This window comes from Neolamprologus multifasciatus, chromosome 23, assembly GCF_963576455.1.
Source record: "Neolamprologus multifasciatus chromosome 23, fNeoMul1.2, whole genome shotgun sequence".
Lineage (NCBI taxonomy): Eukaryota > Metazoa > Chordata > Actinopteri > Cichliformes > Cichlidae > Neolamprologus > Neolamprologus multifasciatus.
Window position 1 is genome coordinate 26,864,765 of NC_140460.1, and position 27,666 is coordinate 26,892,430.

The 27,666-nt window shown below is 39.7% G+C and overlaps 1 protein-coding gene across 1 annotated transcript; it reads left to right on the forward strand.

Annotated features, from left to right (window-relative positions):
• Positions 1 to 7,985: 7,985 nt before the first annotated feature.
• LOC146491717 (neuronal acetylcholine receptor subunit alpha-2-like) lies at positions 7,986 to 27,035 on the forward strand. Its single transcript, XM_085151804.1, has 8 exons — positions 7,986 to 8,465; positions 20,439 to 20,590; positions 20,709 to 20,753; positions 20,851 to 20,960; positions 23,311 to 23,530; positions 25,119 to 25,621; positions 26,154 to 26,517; positions 26,652 to 27,035. Exons 1-8 carry the CDS (start codon positions 8,405 to 8,407, stop codon positions 26,775 to 26,777), a joined length of 1,581 nt encoding a protein of 526 aa, XP_085007930.1. The 5' UTR covers positions 7,986 to 8,404; the 3' UTR covers positions 26,778 to 27,035.
• The last annotated feature ends 631 nt before the right edge of the window (positions 27,036 to 27,666 follow it).

Genomic DNA, 27,666 nt, shown 5'->3' on the forward strand with positions numbered 1-27,666 from the left:
GTAGGTGGACTTCTTATAACTGATATAAGCGATCATCTTCCTGTTTTTGCAATTTTTCAAAATTATTTTGGGATTAAAACTAAACAAAAGAATCAAATATTTGATATGATACGACTTAGAACAACAAGAGCCATTGCTGCCCTCCAGGTGGACTTAAAGGAACACAATTGGAATGAGGTTTTTGCAAATGAAGATTCAAATAGTGCATATGATGCATTCTTATCAACTGTAATTTCACTATATGAAAAACATTGTCCTTTAATGAAAATCACTAGAAAGCATCACAGATCAAATAAGCCATGGATCACAAAGGGGATAGAAGATGCATGTAAAAAGAAAAATAATCTATATAAGAGATTCATAAAACAGAGGACAAAAGATGCTGAAATAAAGTACAAGTTATATAAAAATAGATTAGTAAATATTATAAGAACAAGTAAGAAAGAATATTACCACAAATTATTGGAGCAAAGTAGAAGTAACACACAAGAAACATGGAGGATATTAAATAGTATAATCAAAAAGGGCTCAAAAAATAAGAATTATCCAGATTATTTTAAAAAAGATAAAGATATTGTGCTTGATAAAACTAAAGACATTGCAAATGAATTTAATGATTTCTTTGTAAATGTTGGCTTTAATTTAGCAAAAGAAATTCCAGAGTCAAGAAATAATAACGACCTAAATAAACATATTACTCAGAATGTGTCCTCCATGTTTATTGGTGCTGTAACTCATAGAGAAATAATTAACATTGTGAAGACATTTAAAAATAAAAAGTCCACTGACTGTTTTGGTATTGACATGATATTAGTTAAAAGTATTATAGAATATATAGTGCAACCTTTCGCATACATTTGTAATCTGTCCTTTCAAACTGGTGTATTTCCCTCACAAATGAAAATAGCAAAAGTTATTCCAATCCATAAAAACGGAGAGAGAAGTCAGTTTACCAATTATAGGCCAATATCACTGCTCCCACAGTTCTCAAAAATTTTAGAAAAGTTATTTGTTAATAGACTTGATAAATATATTGAGAAGCATAATCTCCTAAGTGATAACCAATATGGCTTTAGAGTGAAAAGGTCCACTTCGATGGCAGTGATGGAACTTGTAGAAGGGATATCTAATGCTATAGATAATAAGGAATATACTGTTGGTGTTTTTATAGACTTAAAAAAGGCGTTTGATACGATTGATCATTCTATATTAATGAATAAACTAGAGAGATATGGCATAAGAGGGTTAGCATACAAGTGGATGAAAAGTTACCTGGATGACAGATATCAATATGTCGAATTCAATAATGTAAAATCTAAGCAGTTGAAGGTAACTTGTGGTGTTCCTCAGGGCTCTGTGCTGGGCCCTAAATTATTTATATTATACATAAATGACATATGTAGCATTTCCAAACTGTTAAAATGTGTATTGTTTGCTGATGATACTACTCTGTATTGCTCAGGTAAAAACCTAGAACAGCTTCTGACTACAGCGGAAAAGGAGTTAAATATATTAAAAAACTGGTTTGATGTAAATAAGTTATCATTAAATATAAAGAAAACAAAATTGATTATTTTTGGCACTAGACAAATGAAAAATGTATCTAAAATCAGGGTTAATGGAATTGAAATTGAAAGAGTGTACGAAAATAAATTTCTTGGAGTGATAATTGATGATAAGCTGAGTTGGAAGTCTCATATAAACCATGTGAAAACAAAAATGTCAAAAACCATTGCTATTCTCTATAAAACAAAGCATGTCCTGAACAAAAAATCATTATACACACTCTATTGTACTCTGTTGCTTCCATATATGACTTACTGTCTGGAGATATGGGGTAATGCATATAAAACTAACACTCTTCCTATTTTCAAGTTGCAAAAAAGAGCTATAAGAATTATAAACCAATCAAACTATATAGAACCAACTAACATTTTGTTTATTAATCTGAATACCCTGAAATTTTATGATTTAGTTGAATATAAAATGGCACAGATAATGTATAAAGCACAAAATAACTTGCTTTGCCCCAGTACTCAGAAGCTGTTCAAAGTCAGAGAGAGTCAATATGACTTAAGGGGAACAGATTTCTTTAAAAAAAAAACAAGATAAGGACAAATATAAAGCAGAGATGTGTTTCTGTTAGAGGAGTTAACCTGTGGAATAGTTATGACAGTGATTTAAAAAGGTGTAGTTCATTTTCCTTGTTTAAAAATATGTTTAAAAATAGAGTATTAGAAATATATATATATCAAGAATGAAAAGAGCAAAAAAAACAAAAACAAAAAACAAAAAAACCTCTTGATTCTTTTGCTTTGATGTAGTTACTTATCTAAGGTGGAAAGTTTTTTGTTTTTTTGTTTTTTTTCTTGTTTGTTTGTTTGTTTGTTTTGTTTTTCCTTTGTTTTATTATTTGCTTCGAGCCCTGTGTACAGGAGCTGCATGCTAAAAGATCTTTTGTTAAAAGGGTTGGCGTAATAAGCAAATGCTTCAGCCAATACCTTTTGATTAGCCTTGTCTCATGCTTTCTTGCTTTGTGGTAGATCTTTGTTCTGTCTTCACTGAGATATTTGAATGCTAATCAATAAAAAAACATATCACTCAAAAAAAACCCAAAAAAAACATACCCTTCGTAAATACTAATGTATAGAAACCGTTACCAGCAATCATTAATTTTTTGTGTGGCTTTTTTTCACGGTTTGTTAACATGCTGTGTAGGTGTGTACTTGACTAGCTGATATCGACATAACGGGGAAAACATCTGGTTTGACTATTGTTCACCTGTAGTTTGAATGCTGAACATTTGCCTGTTTAAATCATAAGACCAGTCACTATACAGAGATGTGCTTCTGAATGTGGACGATGTGTCTTCTGCTGCAGTGATGCAGTTCTGCTTGTGTTTAGTGATGTAAACAACTGATCAATCTAAACTCTTTAAACGTCAAAACTGATCATTCGATTTTTATGACACAACAGTGGTGAGTGTTCCCACCTTCTCCTCTTTGTAACTTAACGCGATCGTTCCTTTTTTGAGTTTTGGACATCAATTTTGGAGTATATCTTCGCAGTAGCGATTGACCGCAAAGTAAAGCTACCGGAAATGTACAACCCCACATCCGGTCTCAAACCAGGAAGTTAGCATTTTCTCGTGCACAGGGTCAATTACTGGATATTCTTGTGTAATTGCTACACAATAATTTATGTTATACTTTGTTATTGCTACAGAAGAATATTTATTTTATTATTTTACATTTACTTTTTTTTCCCCTGGGGACCCTGTGACACCCCATTGAAGAGCTGTAGGCTGGAGCTCTTAAGATCTCACTGTTGGGTTTGTAAGGCCATGTTAGTCCTAAATTTCTATCTTGTTCAAAGAGAAGATATAAAACAAAGTTCTAAGCTAATCTACCTTAGTGTTCTCCTTTTTAAAAAAGAATCGATAAGAGAATCGATAAAGAATCGAATTGTTAAACAGAATCAAAAATGGAATTGGAATCGTGAAAATCTTATCAATACCCATCCCTAATCAACAATAACGGTGGAGCTACTCATTACTGAGTTCATGTTTGGAACTTTGATTTTTGTTTTGGGGGGTTTACGGGTTTTTTTGGAGGTGAACGTTTGATCAGCTTTAAAACGACCTGTTTCAGTTTAAGCGTTGTTTTCAATAAATTGCATGCTTAAAAAATGTTTTGCTTCACTCCCATTTCTTCTTGTTGCATGTTGAAGCTGTACTTGGAACCTTTTTAAGATCCAACCATGGAAAATGTCATGGTGCTGGGTCGTTGACCCAGCGTTTTGGGTTTTATATGATTATTTTCCTCTGTGCTAGTTTATTTTGATTTTGGTATCCTGTATCCTCCCCTTGTGCCTGGTTTATGTCCCTGAGTTCGCATTTTGGATTTCCTGTTTTATTCTGAAGGTCTGTGTCTGTGGTCATTGTGTTCAGCTTGTATCCTCCAGTCATTATGTGTATTAGAATCAGCTGTGTCTCCCACCTGTATGTCATTTCCTGGTCTCCTTGTGTGTGTATATATAGTGGGTGTTGGTCTGTGTTTGTTGTCGGCTCATCTGTCTTCCATGGTGTCCTGTTCGTTAGTCTGCGGCTCGCTGCATTTCACCCCGCTTGATGATGGTTTCAAGTTTGCTCTTTAGTTTTTCCCAGTTTAGGTTCCCTTCAATAATTTCTCATGCTCCGTTGCCTGTTTTTTCCACTGCCACTTTGTAAATAAACATCACACTTCATCAGTCTGCTGCCTGCATTTTGGGTCCTTTTCCTCCAACACCACGCGGCTCGCCTCAGCAGCCGTGACAATAAATATGATTTTTCTTGCCATTTTTCAAATGGTCTTAAACCTTTGATGGGGACTGTATCTAAATACAGCACTGTGCTGGAAAAGTGTGCCCTCACATTTCTGTATGTTGCTAGAAAAATGAGAGGAAGGTATTGAGATTAATGAAACATGAGCAAACATACATGGAAATCCAGCATATAAGGTAAAAAAAACAAAAAAACAGTTTGTATAATTCTAACGAGCCTGAAAGTCAGTATTTGGTGTGAACACCTTTATTCTTCAGCACAGTCTCTTAGACAGCTGTCTTGTAATTTCTTTAAGTAGTCTTCAGGAATAGTTCTCCAGGCTTTTTGAAGGACATGCAAAGCTCTTCTTTGGATGTTTCTGACTTTTGCTCTGTTCTCTGTCAAATATTTTAAAAATATAAAAAAGGTAGCTTAAGAGGTTTGCACAGCATTGCATATGGTAACAGTGAGAGAATAAAATATTTTTTTCCAACTTAAGTACTACTTAAAATGAGGGAAGTCAATGATAAGTGGATAATCGGCGCTATGTGAAGTCAGTGAAGAATGATATGTTTTAGCACCATGGACAGCTGCAGCATCTCTACTGTTCTTTACTGCTTGAAAAACAATACCAGGCTGGAAGGAATAAAGGATCTTTTATACTAAATATTTACATTGCATGTACATTTTTCCTACCTGGAGTTGTATAAAATTGTGATAAAAAATAGGAAATATTTGGTTAAAGCAGCTTTCATACTGAGGAAATGATGAGGAGTTGGAGAGAGCAGAGCAAATGACTGAAAGCTAGTAATTATTGAAGAAATCCTAATGCTGTGATTCCTGCAGGCTACTCTCAGACTGCAAGAAAAAGAGTGAAGATGGGGACATCCAAAACTACATGAAAAATGACAATAACGCCCTAAAGACTTTCAAGATTTTAAATTAAAATTTTCTCTGTTATTGTTACCTGGACATATATTGCTATAATCTCACTCCAAATTAATATTTGAATGGAACAAAATTTCCCTAAACATGAATATGATTTACAGATGGTGCTTTGCCTATCAGCATTACACCTTCAGCAAATTAAAGGTTTTTATTAACTTACTCATGAGATGATTAAAAAAGCCTTGCAGATTTAATATCACATTTTTAGCAGCGACCTGCTAATTAATTCAGAGGGTATGCCTCACAGTCGGAACGATTATGTAACGCAATGATGAAAGATGCAATATCTCCCAAGTTATTACATCTTTAGGTTGCAGAGGTGGGAAATAAATACCATAAATAAATGTCTTCATGTAGTATGAAAAGAAGTAGTGAAAGTGGTTAAACCTGGGCTATAGTTTTCTACTCTGTCCAACATATCCTAGTTTCTGAATCTTTTGAAGTCCAGGTAAGTATAACTGTAACAAACACACAAGACCGGAAAATATTCTGTGGTTACTACTGTAACCCCAGTTCCAGCCCCAGTGGGTGCTTCACATAGTGAGAGACTGAATGAGGTTTGAAATACAACTCCAAATCTTTATTGAGCTATTCAGTAGTTGCACAATAGGTAGGCAGGCAGCCTGGCAAATGGAGTGGGTAAAGCCCATGAAAAGGAAGATTCTCATTTTGGATGTGCAGCTGGCAAATCTGCAACAACTGTGTGATGCTATCATGCATGTTTCTGTGCTGGCTCCCTTCCCTCACCCGTGAGGGTGCAGATGTTTTCCCCTCCCTCAGCCTAGTTCTACTGGAGATTTCTTCCTGTTAAAAGGGAGTTTTTTCTTCCCACTGTTGCCAAGTGCTTCCTCTCACAGGGTCCTGTGATTTTCAGAGTTTACTATGTAGTTTACTATCAAGTTTCCAGCACCTTGGTAAAGGTGCCACAAAGGATTAAGGCAGTTCTGAAGGCAAACTGGGTCCAAACCAGTACTTGCACGCTATCTCTCGCTAACAAAGTTGCCCATGAGGGCATATACTTTAGAGCCTTTTGGCAGATTTTATTATTGCTCTTGGACAGAGGTAGGCTACAGTGTTTAGTCAATTGCTAGCTTTATATTTAGCATTTGTTTAGCTAATGCTAAATATGAGGTTAGAAGGTTAAATAAATATAAATCTGTGATGACAGCATAATATAATGCTGCCAGGAAATTGCTTTTTAAAAACCTATTTATGTTGTTACCAACCTTTTAAGCATTTCTTCATCAACATTGGATGGTGAGCACTACGTTCACACTAGCTCGGATAGATTTGAAAAAGGCGTTTTCGTCTGAAAATGCTCCGCGTCAGCGTTTTCAGTCGTTTTCACAGTTAAAGGTTTCCAGTCCTGCGCATGCGCAAAAGCACTTGCACGCTATCTCTCGCTAACAAAGTTGCCCATGAGGGCATATACTTTAGAGCCTTTTGGCAGATTTTATTATTGCTCTTGGACAGAGGTAGGCTACAGTATTGTGTCAGTTGCTAGCTTTATATTTAGCATTTGTTTAGCTAATGCTAAATATGAGATTAGAAGGTTAAATAAATATAAATCTGTGATGACAGCATAATATAATGCTGCCAGGAAATTGCTTTTTAAGAACCTATTTATGTTGTTACCAACCTTTTAAGCATTTCTTCATCAACATTGGATGGTGAGCACTACGTTCACACTAGCTCGGATAGATTTGAAAAAGGCATTTTCGTCTGAAAATGCTCCACGTCAGCGTTTTCAGTCGTTTTCACAGTTAAAGGTTTCCAGTCCTGCGCATGCGCAAAAGCGAGTGAGAATTAGAGAATTTCAAGAAAAGCTATCTGGAGCATGTACAAACTGATAATAATCTTTTTTAGGGCTGTCAAATTTGTGAGCAATCAAGACAACTGCTATACAATGCCCTCTGCTTTGTTTAATTGGTCACATGACTAAAATGCATCATTGTTTTAGAAAGTCTGCGTTTTCGAGTGTCCACACTGCGACGGGGCAGCTCTGTTTTGAAATGTATGTGTTTTCGAAAGCGTTTTCAAAACGCCTGTGTTTTTCCTTGAGAATAACGCTGTCTCTGTGTGGAGAGGAGGCCAAAACGGAAACGATGCCTTTTCGAACCAAAACGCATTAGTGTGGGCTATGTCCACACATACACGGGTATTTTTGAAAACTGAGATTTTCCGTTTTCTTTAAAAAAAAAAAAAAATCCCGTCCACACATAAACGCAAAACCGAAGGAAAACGCTGCTAGGAAGATGCCAAAGTTGTGGCAATATATTCCTAACCTGTAGAAATGTTGGCCAATCAGAAGTCTAGAAGCCTGGGTGGGAAAGAGTAAACAAAGATGGGGCATAGAAGCAGAACTGAGTCCTATGTGTGGAGGGACAGTAACTGTGTTGTATATGTAAGCATGTAAACACTACAGAGAGTAAAGTTAACAGTAACTGTATTTTATCTAAGTCCGCCATTGTAGAAATTCATTTCGCCGAAACAATAACGTGGCGCACAGTGTGACGTCAGAAAAGGCGCACACCTTTGACACTGAGTTTTCTCCACACCTAAATGCAAAAATTGAGTTTTGGAAAATATCCACCCTGGCAGGTGTTTTTAAAAATCTCCGTTTTCAAAACGCCATTTACGTGTGGACGAAAGGTGCAAACGCATAGAAAAATCTGCGTTTTCAAAAATACCCGGTATGTGTGGACGTAGCCTTAAAGTGGATTTATAGACCTACAACCAGAAGTTGTGTGACTTGCTTCTCAAAAGACATAGCATCCAGCATCCATTGGGCTTTTTCTTGTTCTTGGTAGTATTTTATTACCATCAGCAGTATTTAGATCAAAATAATTTAATTAAAATTTAGTCAAGGTTTGAAATAATTTACTGGGAACTATCAGGGCTGATTAAATTAACCAGATGATACCCCGCCTTCTCATTATTACAGACCTGAGGCAGGATTATTGTGGAGATGTAAGACCGATTAATCAAGTCCAATGGGAGCTTGATACCTCAGCGGTGATGTGCACTGGGAGGCTGTGACTGGGATCCATGCAGCTGTGTGGAGAGGAGTGTGACAGTGTGAAGATGAACGCTGGGAACCTCGGAGTGAAGCTGAGCTTCGTGTGAACGCCGGTGGATCCCTTTGTAGCGCTTCAAATGGGGCGCAAACGAGACCTGACGCCGCTCTGCTGCTGCTGCTGGATCCTCATCAACTCCGGTAAGAGAGGCGGCGAAAGTGATTGATGGGATTTATATGGTAAAAATCAGCCGTGACTTCCCTGTAGGAGCACGTTGAAAAGCACCGAGGCTTTTAGTCATCTCATGGGGATTTCCTGACTTTATAACTTTGTTACCTCCCTTTTACTTAAAGGAATCAGTGACTGTGTGAGACTTGGGGTACATCCCGTTTTGACATGATGCATTTATAAAGCGGTGTTGCAAATTAATCGAGTAAGGGAAGGCTGTTAATCATGATATCGCATATTCCTGCAATGTTCTGCAAAACAATATTTGAAACTTTTAGTCCTTTATTGCTGGCTCGTATTGAAGGCCAATAGTCATTTATTCACATTCACATTTATTATTACTATGATTAATGCACTAAAGTAGCATTTTAAAGGTGTTTTATACAATCTGTGTTGGGGCATCTACACAAAGGGCTATGCTGACTTTAAATAATTTTTTCCATGTAACTGTGCTACACAAGTAAAATGTGAAACATTAAATTTAATGGAATTTACTTAATTGCTATACTTTTAAGTGGTACTGTTTAAGAAAACATTTCATTTTTTGGAGTGTATATTCATAATGACTTCATTTAAAAATTAACATCCTGCAGAGTCAGGATTGAGCTTAAATCCTGATTCAGTACACAGTAGACTCAAACAGGACTGCAAAAGTTCAGTTAGTCTCCACTCATTTAGATGTGTATTATGTGTTTTTGATGCTGGCACAGCACAGGAAGCTTTTTGAGGCAAATAACGATCAGGTCTGTGATGCTGTCACTTTAAAAACACTTCTAATTATTCAGGTTTTAATGCAAAAATGTGTAAAACAGTGTTCAGTGATCTGTTTTTGTGCGTGGAGCGGAGCAGGCATTTGTGAGCACTCAAAATTCTGAACACATTTTGCACATTTGTGACTGTTTTCATACCAATTTCTCTCAAAAGGTATCAGCTGGTATCAGTGAAAATCCAAAAACTAACATGCATATATGCACAAAATATCTGGAATTAATGACTGCTTTCAGGGTATTTCAAGAGAGATGGACGAATGTTTCCCCTGTTGCAAAAGTGCTAATAAGGCATTATTTGTACTCTTCTGTGAAAGGTTTATTTACAATTTAAGACCTCCAGTTGTTAACCCCTCTTCTACTGTTCTATTGTGCACCTGTAAGTCTTTTTAGGTGCTTAAAATTACACCCTAGTTTCAGAAACTGACGTGGTAGAACAGTGGGGAATTAGTGTGACGGAGTGTTTGGAGGCAGGAGTCGGGGCTAATCGGAAGAGTTTAGGTGAGTAGGAGAAAATAGAAAAAGCTGTTTATCTGGTGCTGGGGTGGAGCTGAGAAAAAGAATATAAGCTGCAGTAGGGGTGGGCGAGCTGGCGCACCTGAAATTAAGCATGGAGAGAATAGAAGAGAAGGGGGTGAGAGAGAAAGAGAAGTTCCTGCTAAAGTGGCAGAAGCTGAGGCATGGGAGACAAATTAACTTGAACCCTAGACCCCTTACAGTGAGACAAACCTGTGGCTCTGTTAAACTTCATGCAGTTGAATGACCACTGATCACCTACAGCAAAGGCAACGATTCTGAGAAACCTTAGTTGACACAAAACTACGCATTTACCTTTTATTTTGGACCATTTGATGGACAAAACTGTCTACGATGCTCAAGTAAATAAGTCCCCAGTTAACAAAACAGGTTAGAAATGTTGGCTTTTTACTCTTAGTAAATTAGGACAGATAAAACCCCTGCTTTGTGGTAGTGACACTGCCCCCATTGACTGGGCATGAGGAGTCACTGAGTGTGAAAATAATACGAGTCATATGTCACAGGAAGAAGAAATGTTGAGATTACCTGAAGCACTGCCAGTCTCAGAAATGTGCTATACAAATAAAGTAGTATTGTATATGCAGATAGTACTTTATAAAATGTTGAGAACAAATCTGATTTGTTTTTAGACCTTTTAGATGCAGAATTTTAAGAAATCATGCCAAGATGGTAAAATGTTTGTTCCTGAAATAGAAATGGGAAGTATTCTTTTTGTATTTCTCTCATGGTTTTTGTAGTGATCACTTATGATCCTCCATTTAGTTAAAATCTGAAAACCTGTCTTTCAATAGACTTTAATTCAGACTCATCTCAATGATTTCCAATTCATGTTAACCCACTGAGTGATTTTCCTGCTGATTAAAGGTCAGTGTTTTCAGTGTTTGACATTTGTGACAAACACTGAAATATCTTGGCCACATGGAGACCGGGATATTAGATATCCCTACTAGATTCGAACTGGAGTATCCATCCATCCATCTATTCGCTTCCGCTTATCCTTTTCAGGGTCACGGGGGGCGCTGGAGCCTATCCCAGCTGTCATAGGGTGAAAGGCGGGGTACACCCTGGACAGGTCGCCAGTCTGTCACAGGGCCAACACACAGGGACAGACAACCATTCACACTCACATTCACTCGCACATTCACACCTAGTGGCAATTTGGATTATCCAATTAACCTATCCCCACAAGCTGCATGTCTTTGGACGGTGGGAGGAAGCCGGAGTACCCAGAGAGAACCCACGCAAACACGGGGAGAACATGCAAACTCCACACAGAAAGACCCAGGCCTGATGGTGGAATTGAACTCTGGACCTTCTTGCTGTGCGGCAACAGTGCTAACCACCGTGCCACCGTGCTGCCTTGAACTGGAGTAGTTTCTCGAAAAAAGAACAAAAAGAAAGATCGATTGTGATCCTTTAACCCATTCTGATAGGTCCACCAAAAATGTCTGCCAAAAATGTCTGCAGAGCTACTTCAGTGTCCTGAGTAATCGCTGCATCTTTGGCTTAGCCTGTGACATCCATGTAGAGCAGGGCCCTATTCAAGAAAACTGGCTTTAGTAACCCAGACATGAGGAAAACTCAGGTTTTTTCTAAATAGTCAGACCTTATCAAACACAGAGTTCCTTTTTGTGTCCTCCCCTCCTGCTGCACCTGAAGCTGGATATACTCGGAGTTGACAGGATTTAGTTCGCCCATCCAAGTTCCTTATCAACTTTATTGTTTCTGCTTTAGCTGCCAAAAATATAAACCTCATGGGACCGTTTTCTGCCAATATGGCTTCCATTTCATCACCTTTGTCCACTTCTTGGCTGCAGCCTATTCATGTCACCATCATCTTTTTGGGCTACGTTTCACCAAAGTTAGTTAGCTTCTCTGTTTTCCCTTTTTCCTCTGATTGCTTGGCCACAGGTTGCCATCAGAAAGTAGAGGAGACCAACATGCTGCCAAAAATGTCTGCAGAGCCAGCAATATCTGTCATTGAGACAGAACAAACAAAATTATAGATGTTAAAGGAAAAGTTCAACATTTCTTCTAAGCTGGTTGGTGTTACTGTAATGTTAACGCTTTGCAAAAATGGGATTTGAATTCGGCATTTAGTCAGAGGCCTGCAATGTGAAGCAGGATTTGGTCTGTGGAAGAACCCTTCAACGTCTGCACTCTTTGGATGATTTTTTTAATAGCATTGGAAGTCTGTGTGTTTCCTTAAGTCCTTTACACAACTTTATTCTGTAATTCAGTTTTATTAAATTGCTTAATTTTTTTTTCAAATGAACGTGGTCCATATTTATTTGTGAAATAAATATGAACTTTAAGCCTATCGTTCTATTTTTGTTCCAGTACATAAGACTCAAACGGCACGATCACTCAGCATACAGTTTCAGAAGCTTTAAAAAATAAAACTTAAAATTATATAGCTTAAATAACACCGTATATTTTCTTAAAAGCAGAATGTCAAAAAAACGTAAGGACCTTCTTCTCAAAACACATGGAGGACATCCTGAATATCAAAGTCAAGTAATTTCTCATAACATGGTTGGGTAAGGCTTCTGGAATTTTCTTCTCTAAGGCCAGATGTTCAATCGTGGTGAGTAATGTTTGACTGTTGGTATGATGTTCTTTTCATGAAATGCTTAGGTTTATGCAGATGTAACGGGACTCAGACCATCCAAAAAATTCTGGTTTTCTGCTTTTTTCTGCAAGATAACTTTTTCCCAAAATGTCTTCAAACATCATCAAAGATGTATTTGGGTAAATGTGAGACGAGACTTGATGAATTTGTTTAATCTGAAACGTGAAAGTGTGACAAATATCAACAAATGAAGAAATCAGGAATTGGGCAAATACTTTTTCTCAGCACTGCAGATGGCTATCCTAACTGAAAGTTGTCTCTGTGTACTCTTCTGGTTGTTATTTTTTATTATAAGACCTGTGAGTAAAAACCGTCGAGGACTTGTAGTGATTCTAATGATCCAACCGTAAAGTGAAGCACGCTTGTTTACAAAGCTGCACACCCAGTGACACGTTTAAAAGGTGCATTTTAATTAGTGCATTTGGTGTGAAAAAGTAATGGATTATAGACTTAACATAATCTTAAGTATTCAGGCAAAAAAGGATCAACTCATCCTTCAGAGAAACTGAAGCTCACTGATAATTTTCCACACAAATTAACTTAAACCTCCATGTCCTAAATGAGACACAGCAGCCGGGGTCTTTATACTAAATACAGGGACACAAACTGCTGCACAATCCAACAACATATCTGTTTGTCCTCCACTGGCACAGCCTTACCTGAGACATCATTTTGCCAGTTATAAATAGCCAATGTAATCAGAAAAACTGGCATCACATTTGCACAGTTTGTGCTGTTGGCTCGCCGTTTCTTGCTCTGGCTAATCCTAAATTGCTCGCTGGTGATGCCAGATGGCTCGCCAGAGTTCAAAGCTGAGATAGAGAGTGATGGAGGGCTTTCTTGATGCAAGCTGAACAGAAAAGCAATATAGTTACCATCGGTGTTCATTTATCCTGCAAGATAAATAAAGAGAAATCACATCTGATACAAAAAGGTCAAACACTGAGAATTAAAGAGTTTTATTTCAAGCGTGAAAGGACTCCCCCGATGAGTTATGAACGCTGGAAAACCACACTCAGTGTTTTACAATAACTTCAATTATCTCTAATGGTTTGTGTGTAAGATCAAATTAAATCCAAGTGTAGTAGATCACATCCTAATCTTTGAAATTTTATGAACAATAAAATTCAGGTAATAGCTTTTCACTCAGAGACTGGGTACAGTATCTCTCTCAACTGTAATGACTTTGGTTTAAGCGAAGTATGAGTGAAAATGCAGACTGGTCCTTTAAAAAGGCTGGAGGGGGAGAAAAGTGAGGAGATAAATCAGGAACACCCATGACCCATGGGGGAAGAGGAAGGTCTTCAGAGAGGAGGAACGTGAAGTGAAAGTGCTGAAGAGTGCAGATATTTAAATGTTTCTTTCAGTTTCTACACATCAAAAGTGCAGTGAACAACACAGTGATTAAGCCATCAGTGAACAAACTATTTACTGTAAATGAAAAAGTTTTAAAGAGTATAAGAGCTATGAAGAGCTTTTGGTGCTTTCTGGTCGGTGGGACATGTCTGTGGCGCCCATGACCACAACAAACCGAAGTCTTGTGATCTCTGTAGTGCTTGAAACAGCTTACATTGGATTTATGGTCCTGTATGTGTATTTATTTTGCCTCATGTAGAGAGAAACTGCAGCGCAGTGCAGAAGTGCAGCTCTCCAAAGAGCAAAAAATGACGATAGCACTGTGTGCAAATAGAAGGGTAGAGGTCTAAGCCATTATTTCTAGCAGGCTGTAAATGTGTTCTTTTCTGCTGTAACATTGGTAACCAAGGTATGCAGAAGACCATCTCTGAACACACACATGAAACCATGAGGCAGCACAAGACCACACCACACTGAGGCTACAGTTCTCATGGGCTCACCAAAACTGGACAATAGAAGATTGGAAAAATATTGCTCAGATGGTAGGGTCAGAATCAGACATACGCAACATAAAAGGATGGCTCCATCGTGCCTTGTATGAACAGTTCCGGCTGCTGCTGGTGTTATAGTGTGGGGCAAATTTTCTTAGCACAATTTGGGCTCCTTAGTAGCAACTAAGCATCCTTTAAACACCACAGCCTGCCTGAGTGTTGTTGCTGACCGTGTACATCTCTTTATGGCCACAGTGTAACATCGTCTGATGGCTGCTCCCAGCAGGAATACACACTATGTCACAAAACTCAGATTCTCTCAAACTGGTTCCTTGAACATAGCCTCCACAGTCACCAGATCTCAGTCCAATAGAGCTTCTTTGAGATGTGGTGGAACATTTGTAAGAAGATGGCGCTGGATGTCATGGCATGCCGTCTCTCGGTTCTGCAATGTTTATGTTTTATGTTCTTAGTGGTGTCCCTGCTAGTTTTAAAAACCCACTCCCTGTTGGTATATGAGCGACAGACGCTGCTTAATATCTGTGATTCACTACTGAAGCTCCCCAGCGTTAGCGAGTGATGTGGAGGACTCCCGCCGCCTCTGGCGTCGGTACCGGAGGAACTGCATCGCCGTGATCCCCCCTGGAATCCTTTGAAACGGAAGCGCTGGAGAAGTGGATAAATGCGTGGCACGCGCTCTGGGAAGCGTGTTCGGGTCAGAACTTGGATGCAGTGGGTCCTTACCATCGGTGACCCTGGCTGTTTAGGACTTTATTTTGGTCTCAAACAGCGCTGCCTTCTTCCTGTTTACCCAACGTCATCGGAGCACGCTCACCTGAGGCTGCTTTATTGGTCGCCATGCCGACGGGATACGAGGGGAGGTGGAGCAAATACGAACAACCTACAATTACTGCCTGCTAGCACGGATGGACAGAGAGTTAAATTAGCTCTCTTAAACGCAAGATCTGTATTAAATAAAACTCATGTTCTTCGGGACTTCTTTGGTACTCATAAGCTGGATGCTCCTAACTGAGACGTGGCTGCGCGCTGGTGAAGTGGCACCCTTGCTGGAACTTTGCCCCACCAATACCAGTTTCTTCAGCTCCCCCAGGTTGTCTGGGAGGGGAGGCGGGGTAGCCTCTATCATCAAAGACTGTTTTAAATGCAAACAGATACAAAGTCCTGGTGCTTTTACCTCATTTGAGTCTCAACTTCTGACTTTAGGCTGTCCCATGGTTCTAATTGTAGTCATCTATCTTCCACCTAAATATAATGACTTGTTTATTTAGGCATTTTCAGACTTCTTGACATGTTTTATCACTCACTATGAAATGATTCTTATAGTGGGGGACTTTAATATTCATCTGTGTTGTGAGGATAAACCCCTGGTCAAAGATTTCTTAAATGTAACTGATTCCTTAAACTTTCTATTTGATATTTTAATCCCTAAATCTCAAGCTTCTGAGAGGGGAAAATTGCCCCTCAGATCATCTCGTTATATTGTGTTGGACCCTATTTTTACCCAGGAGTTATGTGTGGACACCTTGACTGCGAATCTTAATAATACACTTCTTGAACTACTGGACTCTGTTGCTCCCGTAAGGAAGTTGAAATGTCAAAAAAGGAACCCTATGCTTTGGTTAAATGAGGAGCTCTTGAACTTGAGAAGAAATTGTGTCTTCCAGACTAGATGTATTTCTCCAGGCTTGAAAGGACTCATTATCTTCTCTTCAGTCAGTGATGTCGACAGCGAAAGCAAATTATTTCTCAAATCTCATCATGAGTCATAAACATAACTCAAAACTCCTTTTCAACACAGTGTCGCAATTTACAGAGAGTAAGTCAACTCTCTGCTGTTCTAATTTGATAGCTCATGACTTTCTTACATTTTTCAGAGACAGGGCTGAAACACTTCATATTACTCCCTCCTCAAGCTGTTCATTAGACTACTCAGCTGCTTTGCCTGTTGGTGCTGATAAACTGTTCCATGACTTCAAGGTTATTTCTCTGTCTGGATTAACTAAGGTTGTAAAAGCAGCTCGATGTACAACCTGTTCTTTGGATCCTCTACCAGCCTGGGTTATAAAGGAACTGTGGTCAGTATTAGGACCCTACATTCTGTTTCTTTTAAATACTTCATTGACAACTGGAGTCTTTCCTGAATGTTTTAAATCAGCTGTGGTAGTGCTGAACTTGAAAAAGCCTGGACTGGATGTTGACATGGTCGCAAACTATAGACCCATCTCACATCTGTCTTTTTTATCTAAAATCTTTGAAAAAGTGGTTTTTAAGCAGCTCACTGAGCATTTGTCAACAAGCAATCTGTTTGAACCATTTCAGTCTGCTTTTACACCAAATCACTCCACAGAAACAGCTTTAGTCAAAGTGGTAAATGATCTGCTGGTAAATGCAGACAATGATCGCTCTTTAGTTTTATTACTGTTGGATCTAAGTGCTGCGGTTGACACTGTGGACCACTCCATTTTATTGGATAGGCTTAAACATTTTATTGGAATTACAGGAAATGTTTTATCATGGCTGAGATCTTACCTGCTTGGGAGGTCTCAGACTGTTAGTTTTAAAAATGGTAAATAGTAAATGGCCTGCATTTGTATAGCGCTTTACTCAGTCCCTAAGGACCCCAAAAAGTGCTTTACACTACATTCAGTCATTCACCCATTCACACACACATTCACACACTGTGACACACTCACCTATCTCTAATAATCGGCTATGTACCACAGGCCTTCAAGGTGGCTGCAGTTAAACCTTTACTCAAAAAGCCATCTCTAGACCCAGCAGTCTTAGCTAATTATAGGCCAATCTCCAACCTTCCTTTCATATCAAAAATCCTTGAAAGAGTAGTTGTCAAACAGCTAACAGATCATCTGCAGAGGAATGGCTTATTTGAAGAGTTTCAGTCAGGTTTCAGAGCTCATCACAGCACAGAAACAGCTTTAGTGAAGGTTACAAATGATCTTCTTATGGCCTCTGACAGTGGACTCATCTCTGTGCTTGTCCTTCTTGACCTTAGTGCAGCATTCGATACTGTTGACCATAATATCCTATTAGAGCGATTAGAACATGCTGTAGGTATTACAGGTATTGCACTGCAGTGGTTTGTATCATATCTATCTAATAGACTTCAATTTGTGCATGTAAATGGAGAGTCCTCTTCACACACTGAGGTTAATTATGGAGTTCCACAGGGTTCAGTGCTAGGACCAATTCTGTTTACATTATACATGCTTCCCCTAGGCAGCATCATTAGAAGACATAGCATACATTTTCACTGCTATGCAGATGACACCCAGCTCTATCTGTCCATGAAGCCAGATAACACACACCAATTAGTTAAACTGCAGGAATGTCTTAAAGACATAAAGACTTGGATGGCCACTAACTTTCTGCTTCTTAACTCAGATAAAACTGAGGTCATTGTACTCGGCGCTGAAAAGCTTAGAAATATGGTATCTAACCAGATTCTTACTCTGGATGGCATTACCTTGGCCTCCAGTAACACTGTGAGGAACCTTGGAGTCATTTTTGACCAGGATATGTCCTTCAACGCACATATTAAACAAATATGTAAGACTGCGTTCTTCCATTTGCGCAACATCTCTAAAATTAGAAATATCCTGTCTCAGAGTGACGCTGAAAAACTAGTTCATGCATTTATTACTTCCAGGCTGGACTACTGCAATTCATTATTATCAGGATGTCCAAAAAACTCACTGAAAAGCCTTCAGTTAATCCAAAATGCTGCAGCAAGAGTACTGACAGGGACTAGAAAGAGAGAGCATATTTCTCCTGTTTTGGCTTCCCTTCATTGGCTTCCTGTTAAATCCAGAATTGAATTCAAAATCCTGCTCCTCACATACAAGGTCTTAAATAATCAGGCCCCATCTTATCTTAATGACCTTGTAGTACCATATCACCCTATTAGAGCACTTCCCTCTCGCTCTGCAGGCCTACTTGTTGTTCCTAGAGTATTTAAAAGTAGAATGGGAGGGAGAGCCTTCAGTTTTCAGGCCCCTCTTCTGTGGAACCAGCTTCCAGTTTGGATTCGGGAGACAGACACTATCTCTACTTTTAAGATTAGGCTTAAAACTTTCCTTTTTGCTAAAGCATATAGTTAGGGCTGGACCAGGTGACCCTGAATCCTCCCTTAGTTATGCTGCAATAGATGTAGGCTGCCGGGGGATACCCATGATGCATTGAGTTTTTCCTTTCCAGTCATCTTTCTCACTCACTATGTATTAACAGACCTCTCTGTATTGAATCATACCTGTTATTAATCTCTGTCTCTCTTCCACAGCATGTCTTTTATCCTGTCTTCCTTCTCTCACCCCAACCGGTCGCAGCAGATGGCCCCGCCCCTCCCTGAGCCTGGTTCTGCCGGAGGTTTCTTCCTGTTAAAAGGGAGTTTTTCCTTCCCACTGTCGCCAAAGTGCTTGCTCATAGGGGGTCATATGATTGTTGGGCTTTTCTCTGTATCTATGAAGCGCCTGGACAAGAGGTTCTTGTCCATGCATTTGTGTCTTCCCGTATTGATTATTGTAATGCTCTTCTTTCTCGCCTACCAAAGAAAGGTTTTAGAGGTCTACAGATGGTGCAAGATGTAGCTGCTCACATTTTAACAAGAACTGGGAAATTTGAGCACATTACCCCTGTTCTGAGATCTCTGCATTGGCTACCTTGTCAGGTTCGAGCAGATTTTAAGGTCCTGCTGCTCACCTACAAGGCTTTAAACTGATTGGCACCTACATACCTCTCCGACCTTTTACACCTTTATGTTCCATCTCGTGCTCTACGATCTCAGGACTCTGGCCTTCTAAAAGTTCCTAGAGCCAGAAAAAAGACAATTGGAGAGCAAGCTTTTTATTTTCGTGCCCCGTTTCTGCCTCCCTCAAGATATTCGGCAGGCATGCTCTGTGGAGGTTTTTAAAACTAAGTCGAAGACACATTTGTTCACCCGATCCTACATGTCTTAATTCTGTGGCTTTTAGTTTTTAATTTTTATTGTTTTTAACTTGTATTGTGTCTTTTACCTGTAATGCTATGTATTGCTTTCATTTTATTTATCTCTTTAGTTGTACAGCACTTTGTTTGAAAGCGCTTTATAAATAAAGTTATTATTATTATTATTATTAACAGGAGACAGCTCTGTAGCAGCTGTGTGATCGTATTGTGTCAATATGAACCAAAATCTCTGAGGAAACTTTCCAGCTCCTTGTTCCCATTTTCCTCATAGAATATAAAGTTTACCTGCACTCGCTAATATTATGATGCATATAAGCATTATGAGAGCTGCATTACATAGAAAATAAGAATTTATTATATGTTTTTATGTGAAAGAAGGAAATAGGACAAAGTGAATGACCTACAATTAGAGGATTCTGGTGTGAGGGGTCATTTTTTTGTCTTTGCTTAATTTTTTTTGCAGAATTGCACATATGGTTGAAAAGTCTTGAATGCTTTGTCTTCATTTACTTTTTAGAGTTTCTAATAAATTGCTTGCACCTAACCTGACGCTGTACAGTCTTGAGCATAAAATCTTTTTTGATATGTTACCGTGAAATCAGAGGTTCTGAATTTAGTTTGAAAACCAGCTTTTGGGTTCAGAGTTTTGAGAAAAGGACAGAAACTTTCCAGAAATGTGTCTTCGATTTTGAAAAGTGAAAATCACATTCTCTCTAAATAAAAAGCACGAGGGACACCAAGTTCTTCGAAGTAGGAAAACATGTCACAAAATCTTTAACTGGTCTTTTATCGACAGGAATAGTTATTGAAGCAAGTGGGTGTTCACCCATTCCGGACCAGGTTATGTCTGCAGCATATGCTACCATGGTTATATACACTGATTTTCATCAAGGATCACCTCTGAAGTTACTCAAAGCCCACTTTCTGGCAGAGGCCTCTATGTGTGTGTGTTTGACTTTTGCCTGTATAAATGTGATTTAGTGAGTGAGAGCTTCCTTAGAGATTTGCAAGAAGGTAAAATGAGACCTGCAAAATGCATCAAACTGGATGGAAACTATTCAAGGTTTCATGATATGAGTGACTGATTACATAAGATAGATCAGACAAAGGAAGCACTTTTAAACTACTGCAGGATGATAGTCTGAACCCGTCGCTGATCTGTCTCTGCCTCTCCGTCAGTGCTCTCTGAGGACTGGGATCGTGTTCACACTGAGGACGAGCTCTTCAGGAGTTTGTTTAGAGGCTACAGCAAGTGGACCCGACCGGCGAAGAACGTCACAGACGTGGTCATCGTCAAGTTTGGCCTGTCCATCGCCCAGCTTATAGATGTGGTAGGATATTTAACCATACCTTCAAAACTATTCTCCCTTTCTGTTTTGTGCTGTTGCACCTACTAGGGCGTTAGATGCATGGCTCACTCGCTGTGTCCACTTCATTTACAAAACACAGGATGAGAAAAATCAGATGATGACAACCAACGTGTGGCTGAAACAGGTGGGTGAAAACAAAAACTGGGTCTGAATGTTAATTAAATGTAATTTAAATGTGTTTTGTGTCCTAAAATGACATAAAAATGTGTATTCATTCGAAGGAATGGATGGATTACAAGCTGCAGTGGAGTCCTTCTGACTTCAACAATGTGACGTCCATCAGAGTCCCTTCTGAGCTCATCTGGGTGCCTGACATTGTGCTGTACAACAAGTAAAAACCACACGCATGATTCACGAGTCCACCCTCCTCCTCGTCCTCCTTCATCCTTTCAAACTCATCTTAAAATTCACTGAGAGTAGAGAAGCAATGACATCAGTCTATCCCAGGAAGCCAGGATTTGGGGACTTAGCGAGGTAACCCCAGGTTAAACCCTGGGCTTTCAGCTTTACAGTGGTGCTCTTTACATCTTACCAGATTGCATTGCCACGGTAACTTGTGCTGCACGCCTAACCTTCTTAGGCACAAGTTATGTTTGAAATAAGAGGCTTGCAAGTGCAAAACCACCTTCTACTGACCGGTAAGTTCTCTGGAGGACAGCACGTCTATTCCTTAAAGAGTCCTCTAACCTCAATGAGCAGATAACAGAGTAAACATTTTGAGAGGCAGCCTATGATCCTAAAAAATCCAAATACAGTTTTTCCCCCTCATTTCTTTATATTCTATTTCTATTCTATTCTAACAGTACTGAGCAACACATAAATACTTAAATATTTTTCACTAATAACAAATAGTATTTCTGCTTCTGGTGCCTAAATAATTATAGTTACAGCTTTCTTGTTATTTCTTTAAGTAGTCTTCAGGAATAGTTCTCCAGGCTTCTTGAAGGACATTCAAAGCTCTTCTTTGGATGTTTCTTTTGTTTTGTTCTCTGTCAACATGATCCCACACTGCTTCAATAATGTTGAAGTCCGGGCTATGGGGAGGCCAATCCATGACTGATAGTGTTCCACTGTGTCTTTTTCTATCCAGGTATGATTTTGCTGCACTGGCAGTGTGTTTGGGATCATTATCATGCTGAAAATGAAAAATGTTATCAGTTAAACATTTTCCAGATGGTATTATGTGGTAAATCAAAGTCTGAAGGTACTTTTCTGAGTTCATAATTCATTCATTTTGACAAGATCCCCAACACCACTGGCTGAAATGCAGCCTGAAACCATGACAGAGCCTCCACCGTGTTTTAGAGATGCCTGTAGACCTCTCTTGTTGTACCTCTCTCCTGACCTCCTATGTATGTATATACAATGATGAACCAAAGCAGAACCAAACATTTCAAATTCATCACTCCTGAAGACCGTTTGCCACAGTTCTTGTTTAATTTTCATACCTCAGCGTTTTCTCCCTGCTTTCCTTCATTAAGAATGGCTTCTGACAACCACACTTCCACCGAGACCATTTCTGATGAGGATTTAGTGAACAGTAGATGGATCAGTTGAAGGCCCTGGTGCATCTCTCAGGTTCTGTGTCAGGTCTTTGCTGGATTTTTTTCCCTGTTACTTAAAGACATGACTTTCAGATAGTGTTCATCTGCTGAAAATATGTCTGTATTGTATTTTTCGGGTCAACTAAAGAAATGGATGTGTTATTGTGACAGGCTGTTAGTAGCAAAGTGCCTAAAGATTTAGTACAGCCCATAATCTTAATTTAGGACGTTTTTCATATATAAAAACATATTCCCTCTGTGCAACGCACCAAATAATAAGAAACAGACTGAAGGTTTAAAACAAATAAATGAATTGCATGCTCTGTGCCACTTCTGAGCCATGCGGATTATTTGTTTTCGTCGTTATGATTTGTGGGATTGTCCTTCGTATTTACAGAGGTCGACCTGTTCTGCAGATATTTCAGGATCATTTCACTCAGTTTGAAGATGAAAAACTTGACTATTCAGCTACAACCCTTGAGTTTTCAACCACCGTCATGTGACCCCTATCCAAAGAGCAAATGAAGCCAGATAAAGATGTCTATAGACCCTGGAAAAATAGGATTCAATAAGGATTATTAACTATTATTTTATTTGGATTTAAAATATTGAGTCACGCTCACAGCAGATGCTCAAGGACACACATACTGTTCCTGAACAGAGACAACTTTCTGTAGGTGGACCTGGAAATTATCTGTAGTGATCAATTAGCTGCTTGATCCATAACACGGTCCTCCTTCATTGAAGAGCGAAAGAGGAGTTGAGGTCACTTACATGGAGACAAACAGCTCGATGGTATTTTCTGCATTTTCCTGCATATCAATTGGCGATGCATGCAAATTATGCTGTTGAATAAATGACCCTGATTCTGTTGCGGATGCACGGCGATGTTGCATCACACAGTTTTAGTTGAGTTTCCAGCCCTCGGGGCTCGGGGGAGTATTAAAATTGGTCTGGATGGAGATGAAACTCTCTCCGCTTTCTGTGAAAATGAGCTTGCATCAGTGTCATTTACATTCAGCTATCAATTATTAAGCATAGCTCGTGTAAACGGGCATAGCTCCAGGTTTATTGATTCACCTTCTGAGTTTAAAAACTAATGAAATTAAAACTTTTTACCCTCTTTTCTTGTTAAAGTGCTGACGGGGAGTTCGCTGTCACCCACATGACCAAGGCACAGCTGTTTTACACCGGTCGTGTCCGCTGGGTACCGCCCGCCATCTACAAGTCCTCCTGCTCCATCGACGTCACCTTCTTCCCCTTTGACCAGCAGAGCTGCAAGATGAAGTTCGGATCCTGGACGTATGACCGCGCCAAGATCGACCTGGAGCCCTTTGAGAACGCCGTGGACCTGAAGGTGGGAACACGTGGGTGGAGGTTGCTCTGCTTCCCCTCCCCCTCCACATTCCTCCCTCATACTCTCTTATGATTTCCTTCCTAACACCTCCTGCACCTCTTTACCTCCTCTTATCAGCTCTTCACATGTGTTTTGTTTTACAGAAGAATGCCCGCCAAACTCTCAGGCTGCTCACATTTTAATTAACAAAGTATTTCCCAGCGTCATGTTTCACTGCAGCAAAAGGTTCTGGAAAAATTCACAGAATAGTTTTGTAAGAGAAAGAAAAACTCCAAATCCTGGGGAGATTTCTGAGTTGTAAAACGTGGCAGGTTTCTTTAACTCTTTACCCCTTGGACACCACTAGGACAGGGGTGGCCAACTCCAGGCCTCGAGAGCCAGTGTCCTGCAGGTTTTAGATGTCACCCTGGGTCAGCACACCTGAATGAAATGATGAGTTCGTTACCAGGCTTCTGGAGAACTTCAAGAAATGTTGTGGAGGTCATTTAGACATTTCAATCAGCTGTGTTGGATCAAGGCCCCATCTAAAACCTGCAGGACACCGGCTCTCGAGGCCTGGAGTTGGCCACCCCTATACTAGGAGGAACCCTTGAAGCTCTTTTCTGAACTTGGATTGAAAACATGGAAACTATTATAATGGTCTGCAAACAACATCTTAACTGATATACTGAGGTGTTAAAAGGTGTCACTATGGCTACAGGGGAGGTCATGAAATGTTGTCTTTATAGGGGAAAGAGTTGATTTTGAAGCACAGAATGCAGAAGTAAGTTTGCATGTCTGCATTTGAGTTCTCTATCCTGCAACACTTGGAGAGTACGCTGTAACAAAAGACAGCACTATTTATACAGACAGATACATAAAGGGGTAATCAGGGGCATGAGGCACAGAGGGGAAAATGAGGAACAGGTAACATGACTGTGACAGGGAAAGTAAAAATAACTGCAACACACAGGAGACAAATGACTACCAAAATAAAAGAGGAAAAAACAATAATCGTTGTGGGGGATTATTCTCTCCAGTATCTTCATGACATGTAAGGTCAGAGCAGCTGGCCTGTGGTCGTTGGAAGTAGTTGGATGAGATGTTTTTGTGGATAGGGACAAGACAGAATGTCCTTTAGAGAGTCAGGACCTTATGCAGTTTAAAACTCTGGTTGCTGATGAGACACAGCTGAGCAGCACAACTTTGGGGCTGATGCCATCAGGACCAGCCGCTCTGCCAGAGTAGAGTCAAGACAACTCTTTCCTGACTTTTTCAGTTGAGAGGGACATGGAGGTGCAAGCTGTATGTGCAAAGACAACGGAAGGGGACAATGTTCATGAGATGAACTGTATGCTGGGGAAGGATGACCAGCAGGGGGAGGTGTGTCAAGCCAAGTGAAGTTTAAGTTGTTGGTACTCTTCACATTCCACTCCAGCACTAAGTCCCTGCTTTGTTTTTGGTCCTGTGACGATTCTCAGTCCAACCCCTCCTTGTTGTTATTCTGTTATTTCCTGGCTTTCTCCTGTAACAGGCTTTCCCCCTGCTGCTTTAACTGTAAACTCCCTCTGCACGATGTCAGTGTGGCTAAAAAGAGTCTGACTTTTAGGGCTACTGGGAGAGTGGAGAATGGGCAATCGTCAACGCTGTAGGAACCTACAATACCAAGAAATACGACTGCTGTCACGAGATCTACCCCGACATCACTTACTACTTTGTGATCCGCCGCCTGCCGTTGTTCTACACCATCAACCTCATCATCCCCTGCCTGCTCATCTCCTGCCTGACCGTCCTGGTCTTCTACCTGCCATCAGACTGCGGCGAGAAGATCACGCTGTGCATCTCCGTGCTGCTGTCGCTCACCGTCTTCTTGCTGCTCATCACCGAGATCATCCCATCCACATCGCTAGTCATCCCGCTGATTGGGGAGTACCTGCTCTTCACTATGATCTTTGTCACACTGTCAATCATCATCACCGTGTTTGTTTTGAATGTGCACCACCGATCATCAGAGACTCACACCATGCCCCGGTGGGTTCGGAGGCTTTTCCTGTCTGTGGTGCCGCGCTGGCTCTGCATGAAGCGCCCGCATCATGGACTCAGGCCTGCAAGGTGAGAAAGCCTCTATGACCATTAGAGGCACTGCAGGTTTTTACATGGTCATAAATAACTTAGTGTAGTTGACTTCTACGTGGTCAAATGTGTATGAGTTGAAGTTTAGGATTGGCTAATTCAATCCAATTAATTAGCTCTCGACTGAGTTAGTGCGGTAATCCACACAGGAAACCACAAAATCTCTGCACAGGTTTATTGTGTTCATTATATGCTTGAACCATTTGGCTGATTTTAATACATATTGCAGAGAGATAACTTAGCAGCCCCACCATACATTCACAGCCTCCAAACTCTTCTTCTTTTTGTTGTTTAATTGTGGTTGGCAGACAGTTTCTAGGCATTTTACCACCACCTATTGGCAGTAGAAGTATATTGATAATTTGAGGTAGTGGTAAAAATAAGGGAAATATATAATTTAAGGTGACAGATAGTTGTAATCATTAGTTTTTCAGTTTTATATTTTCACAATGTTTTGCTTGTCGTTACAATGTCATTGTAATTTTTCTACAAACCCATCTACCTTTCTTAGGCAACACCATCTGAGCGATAAACTCCTCCCTCTCCGGACTCCGTGCCCCTCCCACAGCATCTGGATCACTCAGGAGTCTGATGTGGATGCTGGAGATGAAATTAACCACTGGGACTTTCATGGTTACTCAAACATGGAGCATTTGGAGAGGTTTCGGTCCCCATCTTGTCTTTCTGCTCGGTCTCTGGGCTATACACTCCTACCACAGACACGTTCCACTGTCAGCTTAGAGTGGGATACCCCTGTGGAGTGTGGTTCGACCCAGAACCAGTGGGACTCTTCTTTGTCTCCTGCTGTCATATCCGCCCTGGAGGGAGTAACGTACATCGCTGAACACCTAAGAGCAGAAGATGCAGACTTTTCGGCAAGTATTGGATTTTTTTGGTTATAGATTTGCGGTCAAAAGTTTGCATCAGGGGTGTCAAACAGAAGACAGCCTGGGTTTTATATATTTCTCCAAGTTTACTGGCTCATTTTTGGTTTTATGTCTTCTCTCAGGTGAAGGAGGACTGGAAGTATGTGGCCATGGTCGTAGACCGCATCTTCCTGTGGATGTTCATCATAGTGTGTCTGCTGGGGACCGTTGGACTCTTTCTGCCTCCGTGGCTCTCTGGGATGATTTAAAACCAAGACTAGATGTTAAAACACTAATATATTATATACAAAAGTGGAAGAGCATGGTTAACTTTTAAATTTGTTGCAACAGATGAGTCTAGGAAACTTATTTCATGGAGGACAAAAAGTACAAAAATTGATAATAAAGAGAAATTAATTATTAATGCAAATATTTATAAAATGAAATGGCCTTGATGTATAAAATGGAATATACTGATGTTAATTAATAATAAATATTATAATCTGCTTTATTTGCTTGTGTCTTATTTATTCTCCATTGTATTTGTAATTTTCTTCACACTCACGTCTGCGTATGTGGTTCTGTTTGTCTGTCTGGTTGTTTACAGTTTCTCAATTTTGTGTGATGGTAGATAACAAAAACAACTTGAGCCAAATTACATTTTGGTGAAATCTGGTGAAAGTCACACTGAATGTGAAAATCAGTAAAAACATTATATTACCCACAATTTCTTTTGTTGATCGTCTTCAAACTTCACAATAATATACTCAGTGTTGGGAAAGTTAGTTTTAAAATGTACTCCACTACAGATTACAGAATACATGCCTCAAAATGTATTTTGTAACATGTTACGTTACTCAATGAGAGTAACGTATTCTGAATATTTTGGATTACTTAATATATTATCATGCTTTTTACAACTACATGAATGTACTATTGCTGTGTGATTTATGACTATTACTGAAGGTTACTCGCCATACCAATAGCAACTAGATTTTAAAATCTGAATATAAAATGAGTGACAGTAGGGTGGACATTATATTCATCCATCTCTCTGTGCCGGGCCGTTGTGTCAGCATGGTATAAAATCTCAGCGATCACTCAGTAGCACTTACACCCACAACAATGAAACGCTTTGAAAGACATGATCACAGAACC